General features: G+C 35.6%; 1 protein-coding gene across 1 annotated transcript; it reads left to right on the plus strand.

The window, feature by feature from the left end:
* The first annotated feature begins 3,853 nt into the window (after nt 1-3,853).
* On the plus strand, nt 3,854-5,501 carry LOC149267365 (uncharacterized). The gene is made up of 3 exons (XM_089398618.1): nt 3,854-4,059; nt 4,152-4,281; nt 4,378-5,501. The coding sequence occupies exons 1-3, from the start codon at nt 3,927-3,929 to the stop codon at nt 5,204-5,206; spliced, it is 1,092 nt and encodes a 363-aa protein (XP_089254744.1). The 5' UTR covers nt 3,854-3,926; the 3' UTR covers nt 5,207-5,501.
* The last annotated feature ends 5,899 nt before the right edge of the window (nt 5,502-11,400 follow it).

Below are 11,400 nucleotides of genomic sequence, written 5' to 3' on the forward strand. Positions count from 1 at the left end.
ATCTGGTGAAAATGAGGTAGGAAGAGTTGATGAAAATTTGAATGTATTTGTTTTCTTCATGGTAATATAAATGCAGTGTTTTTGATCGACCAAAAAAAATGCTATGTAATGTAATGTTATGTTGACTTGATCAAATTATTTCAAATAAAATTAAAATTAAAAAATAATTATTATTATGATAAGTTTGACTTAGTCATTCAATGGGTTTACTGGTGGTGGTTTACAAGCACATGGTATTTGTTATGATGAGGCATATTTAAAGGCATGGGGAAATCCATTATGGAATGCAAGATGAGGTTAGATCCATCTTAACTTGGGACTTGATCCTTCTCAACCCTTGGTAGACCCAGATTTAAGATGGATCTAGGCTAGTAATAAAAAAATTATAAGAAATGTGTATACCCTTGGACCCTTATTTTTAGGAATGAAGTTGTAAACTAGTAAATAAAGTTGTGTTTTGACTTTCTCAAAATTTTGAATTTTCTATTATTATGGATCTAGGCTAGTAATAAAAAAATTATAAGAAATGTGTATACCCTTGGACCCTTTTTTTAGGAATGAAGTTGTAAACTAGTAAATAAAGTTGTGTTTTGACTTTCTCAAAATTTTGAATTTTCTATTATTATGGCAATATGTGTGCCTATTTTGGAATAGGACTTCCAAAATTAATTTAATTATCAATAATTTTTAGATGGTTGATAGGGATTTAACCTCATGTGAATATTCTAGAATATTCTTATTAGTATACCAAAATCAAAGGTTGAAATTTATCTCCAAAATAATTATGTCATTTTTTCCCATTTAATTAAATTGATTAATTTAAAAAAATGTTATATGGACAATTGTTATATGAAGCGACTTATGGTTTTTTAGGCATATGGTATTGATAATCCACGATATTGGTCCATGGTATTGTAACAAAGCTTATATATATATATTAATTCTTTTTTATAATAATAATAATAATATAAAATAAAGTTATAATTTAGTTAATTTTTATTGTTTTTTTAGATTTTAGGAACATGAAATGTATTATAAAGTAAGTATTTTTTATGTTTATTGTTAATGGTTGTCTATACATATTTACCAAATATTTAATTTATATTGTTGGCTAGTATAAATTGTTTTTAAATGGATCAAAACTCTTTAATAAAAAAAATTCTTCTAAAATCCCATAATAAAATTTGCTTATAATTTTTTTTAATGAAATAATTTCCATTGATACAATTAAAGATTTTTAATATTAATATTATCAAATCTAGTTAAAGTAGGTAGTTAAGAGTCCCTGCTAGGGGTGACAAACGAGGAGCGTACTGGGGCAGGTGGGAATGAACATCCCCCACATGACAACCTTAATGTTTAAACATGTTGATGAAAGAGCGTCGAGAGTTTGCCTGACGAACATTCTCAACACTACCAAAAGTATATCTACGATGATCCTGGTTTGGACAATCATTTGTAATAGTTGGGCAATGAAATTTGTTGCAAAAGACAAAAGTGTTGGCTCCAATTATGTGAGTGGACTTCTCAGAGCCCTGAGCCAGTTCACGAGAAGGTGTGTGCTCTTCATAATGATCCAAAGTCCTTGGAATGACGAATTGCATGTGCTTATTGACACCTAGGTTGTAATTTGGGACCCGAGTTTGAGTAGCTTGTTGGGTCTTTACGTGGATAAAAATTTATCTTGTGGTCGTGCCAACTCCTTGCAAGGCTTCTGTCGGGTTGTTAGACTGTGCAATGTTAGGGAGGTCGATTTGGACTTCAAAGGATTCTCTCAGGTTATTCATCTCCCATTTTTCCACCCTGGGTGGATTATTTGGTCTTCTCTTGTTGTGCAACCCATTTTTCCAAAGGATGCTTGAATTGGTATTATGTGCATGGTGTAAAAGGTTTCCAAGGGTAAGCTTCCCTTCTCTATTGTCATTATAGGAGCATAGTGATGTCCTTTTTCTATCTCAGAGGTGTGGGATAGAACCATGCTTGGCACTTCTAAGCCTTTGTTAGCTAGGGATGAGAGTTTGGAGAAAACTATTCTTTTAAGAGTTTAGCCATTGGAGTTCTTGGAATGTTGGGGTTAGGAACACCCCGTTCAATTCTTGCTTTTTCAGCCAGGTGGCCACAATCCTCGCTAGGTGGTTGTTGTCTTCAGTCTGTACTGTTTATTTAGTGTTTGAGGTGGATTCTCTAGGGCAGCTACAACTTACTAGTTATATTTTTCCTGTGGTGGTGGTGCCCTCTTCAATTGTTAAGCCTAGGTGCGTTCAGGCAAGAGGCCATGTCTGTTCATAGTTAGAGAGGTTAATTGTTATGGGCATGTGTAGTTTGATTAGTGAGTCACTTATGTTTTGACAACATGGTCGTCTGTGTTGTGGGAGGAGGCCAGTGGAGCCGAGGAGATAGAATGCAAGGGGATCTATCGACAGAAGAAGGCGAGTTGGATTTGCCTCTTGGTGGCTCTCTTGGGAGAGTTGACTTGTCACCCCCTTTCGACTCCATTGAAGCCCAGATCCACCTTGTCCAAGCTTCGGTGGACCAACAAGCTCGAGACTGCCAAAATGATTGCAATGAAGTTATCAGCGTACTTAATGACATTTTGCACAACCAAGGACACATTTGGATTGGCAAGAATCACTACATCGCAACCAGAAGCGACTGCAAGATCCGATGGACAGTTTTGAAGGTGGATGGCCCATATGGAGTCACATGTTCATGATATCTTTTATCATCCAACTGAAGGAGCTAATGCTGCTCAGGGACCCAATGATGATAATATGGAATGGGGTGAATTGGATACATTTTGTTTTTTACTAAGTTCTGTCCTGTTGGGCCCTTGACATGAAGTAATCTAGTTTTGTTCAGTTGTCATCAATTTTTTTTTTGCATGTATTTGATGGCCAACAAATCCAGTAGAAGTGAGGCCTTAGTTTAATAGCAGCTATTCTACTCGCAATATATACTCTTCTTTAATTAATAAAAAATCTTAAATTTACCATATATATAGAGTATTTGAAAACACTCCATGTATTTTTTTAAATTGAAAGCAATAAATTTATTAATATAAAATTAACTAACTTTACTCTTTTAAAAAACTATAATTTTTCAGAGAAATTAATAAATAATTAATGCAAACTTGTAAATATTATGTTGTAAACAATTTAAGGAAACTTAAAAGCTAAGTATATTTAAAAACGAGAGAGTGACGTTTAATCTCCGATATTTGTCGGGTCGAAATCAAACTGGTGGTCACATGGCCACTTAAATTCAAAAGCACGAGATGTTGGTCAGAAGTGACTAAGATAAGCCCCAGTGTGACCGCACACTAACGTAGCCTGGGTCAACCAACGTTACATTGAAAAAAGGAAAGAGGAGAAAGATTCTGCCGCTTTCACGTGGAAATAGTTAAATATGGGAGGAGCACTATTTTGGGCCAGCTCATACGACACGTCTCGCCAGCTGCAGACCGTCCGCTAAAATAGCCAGGGAGCTGGAAACGCCTCTAAATGTGAAGTGGCATGGTGAAGGCCTAATTAATTAATGAATTAATTAAGTGGTGGCGAAGAGTGGACCCCACGTTCCGCTAAATGCTTGAAGCAGCAGACGACCGATGGGTGAGGCGTCGGGCATACACGACAGGGAAATGTTGGGGTTGAACCCTCGACGCCATCGTCGGCCCTGACAGTTAGCCAATCATCGGACATTTCTACTGCTTACAGCGACAACGTTTCGCTATTTTTTGCCGCTGCTCTGTCCACGTGGCATCTGTGGGCTGCACACGTGGGCGAGAAGCACGGCGACTTAGAAAACGCAGTTCGGAAGGAATAAAGGAGAGCGAAGAAATAGACAAGCAGAGATATCAATTTCTTTCCATCGATATATCTAGCTATAGCTGCAAGAGGTCTCGAGTTCGAATCTATCAGCCTTCTGAGATGGGGAGACAACCGTGCTGTGACAAGGTTGGACTGAAGAAAGGCCCATGGACTGCCGAGGAGGACCAGAAGCTCATTTCTTTCATTCTCAACCATGGCCATTGCTGCTGGCGTGCAGTTCCGAAGCTCGCTGGTGATATATAGTTTTTTTCAAGAAAAGATATGGCTTCTTTAAAGATTCTGCCTGCTAATGAGAAATGTTAAGAGTCTTTTTTGTTGTTGCAGGCCTGCTCAGATGTGGTAAAAGCTGCAGATTAAGGTGGACGAATTACTTACGCCCAGACCTCAAACGAGGGCTTTTATCAGAATCTGAAGAGCAACTCATTATTGATCTCCATTCCCAGCTCGGTAACAGGTGATTTTGATTGTTAAGTTGTTCTTGTTTCTTGTAAATTTTGAATTCAAATGCCAGGCAGTTGAGGAGTATTTCATTGGGGCGGGGGGTTTGCAGGTGGTCTAAGATTGCCGCACACTTGCCTGGACGGACAGATAATGAAATCAAGAATTACTGGAACACTCATATCAAGAAGAAGCTGAAGCGCATGGGAATCGATCCCGTCACGCACGGTCCCATAATCGATCAAGCTGAGGGCAAACCGAGCAAGCCTGCATTGGACGAAGTGACCGAGGAATCAGACGCCAGGACTTCTAAGAAGGCAATATTACAGGCTGCGACCGAAGTATCATGTCGATCAAATGATTCAGAGATAACAGAGGAGGTCGATAAGAGCATTGATAGTGTCAAGGCCGTGAAGCTCGAAGCTGCACAGCTTGCAACAGGTTACGGGTTCGATCTCATGCCCATGCTGTTCGACGAAAGACCAACTACAATTTACTTGTGTGATTTGCCTGTAACTGAGACTCAGAATTTGGAAAATTCGAGTCTGGATTTCGTCAGCAATGCAGTGTTCAGAGGCGCCTCAGATGATCAGAGCCTTCTAGAATTCGCAGAAGATATGGCTCCTGGGATTATATCAGAGCCTTTAAAATCCCAAGAGGGTTTGAACGACGAACTGGCATTAATTAATCCCGATTCCTCTTTTAATGTCCCTATGGAAACTTCGACGAGTAATTCAGCAGATCAAGAATTGCAATGGACAAACGAGGTATCCAATGCGGCTACTGCTAATTATGACACCTTGCTGGGAGGCGCAGGATCGATTCCTGAGACTGACATGCAATTATGGCATATCGAGCATCTGCAATCAGCATTCGACGCGGGATGGGATATTCATCACGGCGTGAACAATGCCATATTCTCCAACCCACTCTTTTTCTGAGAATTCTAATTATTATTTTTACAAATTTAAGCTTCATAGATGCGACGTTATGGGTTCAAATCCTGGGCGCCAGAGAATGAATTTCCCATTCCATATTTGGATTTGCTGTTGTGGTTGTAATATGTAGATATTTTTAATAATAGTAACTGGGATGCAATATTTACAAGGTTTAGTCTAATTGACTGGCCTTGCAGCAGGCATTATTGTTATAATGATTCGTAGGACATTTGAATTAAAAGCCTGAAAATATAGTTTGTCTGCAAATTAATAAATTTATTCCAATGTTCGGCTTACACTTGGCATTTTATGGCTTAAATGCTTCCATCAGTTTTCACCATGAATGCTCTTTCAAACTGCATGACCATCTCAGTCTTCTCAGACGTACACTGTAACTGTAAAATCCGCATTTGACTAAATATCTGTGTACTGCTTTGAATATATACACAAACGCATATGTATATACACATACTGCCTTTGGTCATGTGTATATATTTTTGTTCTTAAACAGATTCGAATATATCCGCATGAAATATTATGCCCAGATTCCTTGAGATTTTATAATGGCGATGCCATTAAAACTGTACAGAACTCTATTTTCTGTAATTTAATTCAGCTGATGGACGAAATGGCATTGCTCTACATTTAAATATTGAGCATTATGTGGCGATATTCAAATGCCACCCTGTGCTTTCGCTAGGCTGTTGCATGCGATTTGGATTTAGATTATTGAGACATGTCTGTACTTTCAGAATCTTTTGCATGACTTTTCGATCAAAATCATTAAATAGTTACTATCATTGCTGTTTTATATCAGAATTTTGTGTGACAAGTTGTACATTGCAAATTTATTTGGATTTGTTCTGGTTCATATGCATTTTAAATAAACTTACTTATTTGGATTTGTTCTGGTTCATATGCATTTTAAATAAATTTATTTTAACTTATATTGATACACAAGATCGAAAAGGGATAGAGGATCCAGAACAAATATTGATGAAGTATTAATTAAAATCTCGTTATATTAATATTAGTTCTTAATAAAAATATAAAAATAATTAGTTAATTTGATGTGTTTTGGTCAACTTAATGAGAAAGGAAATTTCAATTCAACTTGGTATCGTAACTTCATATCTAATAATTATATGCAAGTCTAATAAGCTATATTTAAGTTTTTATATTATGGGATAAATTATATGGCTCGAAGATCAGTAGTTGCTGGATCCCTGCTCTTTCTTCTTAGTTATGCCTTCCCCTCGCCCCCCCTCCTCCCTTGTTTGACCTTTTCTAGCTTTCTAGGTTTCCCCGTATTTGTTGGATCCCTGCTCTTTCTTCCTAGTCATGCCTTCCCCTCGCCCCCCTCCTCCCTTGTTTGACCTTTTCTAGCTTTCTAGGTTTCTCCGTATTTCCCGTATTATCCCGTATCCTTCTTCGTTGAGCCCTGACTTTTCTATCCTCCTAAGTTTCTCCTTTGGTCGTTTTATTTTATCAATTGTCCTATTCCTGACTTTCTTGTATTTAGAATTTTGTCTCTTGTTCTAATATTTTTAATAGTACCATATCAATAATATCTTAATATTATCAATCCGGGCTTGTACTAACATCCCTAGATCCATTAGATGGCTTTACTTATAATTTTGATATTATGTTTTTTACCCTTACCTTAATAAATGTATATATATAAATAAATAAAAATAAAAATAAAATTTTTAACTAATGTTTAATAATAATTTATTAATTCCATTTGATTATTAGTTATATTAAATCATTATTAAAAATTTTAAAAAAAAATAACCACCTAGATTGACTATATCCTTTCCCTATTGGATTTAAATGATTAAATTCATTAAAAAGAATTCAATAAATTAACTTAATAACCAAATAAAATTTATAAATAAAATGATAAAGTAACCCCTTTACTTGACCAAAATTAATTATATCTTATTCCTATTTGATTTAAATTATTAAATAAATTAAAAAGAATTGAATAAATTAATTTAACAACCGAATTTATAAATAAAAGGAAATAGAATAAGATTCAATTATATAATATATAAATTATTGAATTATTTATTAAGAAAGAAATTGGTTACTTTCACTATAATTAACATTATAATATTATTATATAATCTAGTCGTTAATGGTCACACCTAGCCGTTTGGAAGATCTACTTTCCCTATTTAACTTGCAGCCATGATGTGACTCCTCAACTTGACCTGACCATAAACCACACTAGTAACTTGCAGCCATGATGTGACTCCTCAACTTGACCTGACCATAAACCACACTAGTTGGTTCGAAACACGTAGACAAAAGTTTTCTACATGTGATTTACGCCGAAACTCTTCTTAAAAATGCACTTAAGTTTTATATGTTATTTGTCATTAATAATAATCTTTTGGGTAGTGTGTAAGAAATAGGTAGCATGTTTTTGTTGAAATGTGAAACTTATAGTTGGTTGTTTGTAACTAGGGGTAGTTTATAATTTTGTTAATGAATTTGAGATTTAATATTATATAAAATGTATATTTATTATAATAATTTTCGGGATAATCGAAGAGGAAATAAGTTTAGGGGTAGTTTATAATTTTGTTAATGAATTTGAGATTTAATATTATATAAAATGTATATTTATTATAATAATTTTCGGGATAATCGAAGAGGAAATAAGTTTATTTGTGCATATTATTTAGAGTGAAATTGTTTTTTGGTTTTGAAATATAATTTGAAATTATTTTATTTTCTTTTCACATAAGCAAAAATGTAATTGCATATAGATTTTATCTATATGCAAAAATGAAACATTTCATATCAAAATTTTTAAAATATCTTAATTAAGGTTAAGTGGATAATTCATAAATAACCTAAAATTTTGATTGCTTGAAAAAAAATTAATATCTTTAAAAATCACAATAACCTTTTTAAATAATAATAATTTAAATACTTTATAGTTTAATTTTTTAAATTTATATATTTTAGATTAACTAAAATTCATTTCAAAATTAATTAACATGAAATAAGGTAATAAGGTGAATTATATTGATTTAATTTATTATCATATAAAGGTTACCAAATTTTATTATGTGAAAATTATATATAAGTTATTTGCAATTAAAAGACGATAATGTATATGTGTTATGAAATGGTTTTTGTTCAGCCATTTAGAATAATGCAAAGGGAAATTGAAAGTCTCAAGGGATAATTCAATTGGTCGATCCCTCGTTGCTAAGTATCTTGTCTATTGGGAGGTCACGAGGTCAAATCTCCTCGATGCCCTTGGGGTTAGGGCCCATATAGATGGACTTGTGTAGATTACTATTTGTTAAGTACCTTGCCTATTGGGAGGTCATGAGGTCAAATCTCCTCGATGCCCTTGGGGTTAGGCCCCATACAGATGGATTTGTGTGCATTACTACTTGCTAAGTACCTTGCCTATTGGGAGGTCCCTAAGTACCTTGCCTATTGGGAGGTCACCAGGTCAAATTTCCTCGATGCCCTTGGTGGTTAGGCCCCATATAGATGGATTTGTGTGGATTACTACTTCCTAAGTACCTTGGCTATTGGGAAGTCACGAGGACCCTTGGGGTTAGTTTAGATGGATTTGTGTGGATTACTACTTCCTAAGTACCTTGGCTATTGGGAAGTCATGAGGACCCTTGGGGTTAGGTCTGATATAGATGGATTTGTGTGGATTACTACCCGTGGATGTAGCGACATATAGATGGATTTGTGTGGATTACTACTCGTGGACGTAGAGGCATATAGATGGATTTGTGTGGATTACTACTACCTAAGTACCTTGCATATTGGGAGGTCATGAGGTCAAATCTCCTCGATGCCCTTGGGGTTAGGCCTCATATAAATGGATTTGTGTGGATTACTACCCGTGGACATAGTGGCCACTTTGTGACAGCAAAACATGGTTTCTTTATTAAAAAAATGAAAAGGAAAATGGATATTTTACCTTAAGATTTAGTAAGTTTTTTTGGATGAATAGAATTATTGAGCCAATAGGCTCATTCTACAGCCAAGTATGAGGGGATGTGTAAGTTTGTACCTTAAGATTTAGTAAGATTTTTTTTGGATTAAAAGAAAAATTTGAGCCAAGAGGCTCATTCTACAAGGGGATGTGTAAGTTTGCACCTTAAGATTTAGTAAGATTTTTTTTGGCTCAATAGAATTATTGAGCCAAGAGGGTCATCCTACAGCCCAGTATGAGGGGATGTGGATGTGTAAGTTTGTCAATCTGTTTGTGGCCCTTTAAAATAAAAAATAAAAATTATGCTCTAAATAGAAAAATAATGTCGGTTATAATTGTCAAAAAATGAATATGTTGTAAAGTAATTAGAAGTAAAAAAAATGTGTGAATCATGTTTAAATCTTATACTTTTCAAAAATATTCCAACAAGAATTAAATAAACTATTTGAATATCTATGTTAACTAATACATGAATATGTTATAAAGTAATTAGAAGTAAAAAAAATGTGTGAATCAAATGTTTGAATCTTATATTTTTCAAAAATATTTCAACAAGAGATTTAAATAAACTATTTGAAGATCTCTGTTAACTAATTAATGTTGATATCAACTTCATATATTCTATATATCTTGAATGATATTTGATCGAGCTGAAAACTAAGGACTTCTCGAGAAAAAGCAGAGTTGAATGAAACCTAGCCACAGGGGTTGTAAAGCAAAGCACTTTCCTTCGAGATTTTTTTGCAGAAAATGAATTTTCTCTTTTACTATTATTAGTTTCATGTTCTCTTTTCACCAGTGTTTTTAGTGCATGGAAGGAGAGGGGGGAAGCGATTGGAACCCTAGTCACCCTTGTCCTCTTGTTCAAGCTTCTCTATTACATTAAGAGCCGGTGTTTTTTCTTCGTTTTCTCTGGCGGGAGTCACTGGTTTTTGCAGGCTCTCCCTTGGCGTGGCTCTTTCGCAGTGTGTTTCTAGGATTCAGGGCATGGGGTTTTGCTTGATATCGTTCACACTCTCGTTGTTGTTTTGGTCCTACGCTGCAGCCTCACTTGCCTAGTCGTCTGAAGTGGATCTGCCTTTCAATGATCCGGGTTTGTAATGCAGGTTCATCTTCACGATGACTTTTACTCTGCGTCTTGTGGCTTGTTGTTGGGGGTGTTGGATGCCACATGTTTTTTAGGCTTTGCGGACTCATTTTCATTTTCCTTGGAATCTTCTCTGTTCTTTGGTACTAGCGATGGGGTTCCCCATCCTATGCTTTGGGGTTGTTGGTTTTTTTCTTCTTCGGAGCTCGTGGCACATTTCTCCTCTGCTCCTCTTGGGGTTTTGGCCTACATTTTGAGGCCCATATGATTTTGTAGGGGGCTCTGTGCCATATTTGCTAAGGTTTACTATCATGTATAGTTTACTTTGGCAGCCTGTTGCTGGTTTTTGGGTTAATAAGGTGGGCCTTATATTTGTTTCGGACATGTAATGCTAAGAAATGCATACGTACATGGTGAGTTGGTGAGTTTATATAATGTAATTTTTATTTTACGTTTAATAAAATTTACAAATTTTTTTAATTTTATTTAGACTTTAAAAAATTGTTAAAAATTATATAAATTATAGGAAATGTATTGTCACACCAACGTTCACATACACATAATTTTTTTTTTTTACTATATACCTCATTTAAAGAACTTGCTATATAACACATGATTTTCCAACCTTTATGTATACACGTATGTTTAATTATTACCATACGCATGCCACGTATTTACAGCTGATTAGCCTATGTTTTGATTACTGTTGTAACCCCGGTTTATATAAGCTACGTGGCTATATATTACACTGTCATACGGGTTTTGTGTACGCATTGACTTCATGTAGAAGCCAGCTATTAGACCACCAGTTCTACAGTGAATATTAATGTGGCATCGGGCTTTGGCGGTCCTGCCGCAGCCCTTGCAGGTGCCAACTCACTCTTGCCTTAATGACTTCAGTCCTTAACGAGGCAGGTGGCAAGGTTTGGCTCCTTTGGCCATGTGACATCTCGGTCACAGTGATCTCGGCCTTTACGCTTTGTATTCCCGCCTTGCATAGACGGTCAGGATCTCACCCTTGGATCAAAGGGCTGAGATGCACTCAAGGGTTTAAGTCCTTACAAAACCTCATCCGAACGTTCTCGGGGTTTATTCATTCGTTCGGCCTTTCCGGCTCCGTCTCGACGTTCA

This window comes from Pinus tabuliformis, chromosome 6, assembly GCF_031772625.1.
Source record: "Pinus tabuliformis cultivar Carrire ecotype Pingquan chromosome 6, CPIR1, whole genome shotgun sequence".
NCBI lineage: Eukaryota > Viridiplantae > Streptophyta > Pinopsida > Pinales > Pinaceae > Pinus > Pinus tabuliformis.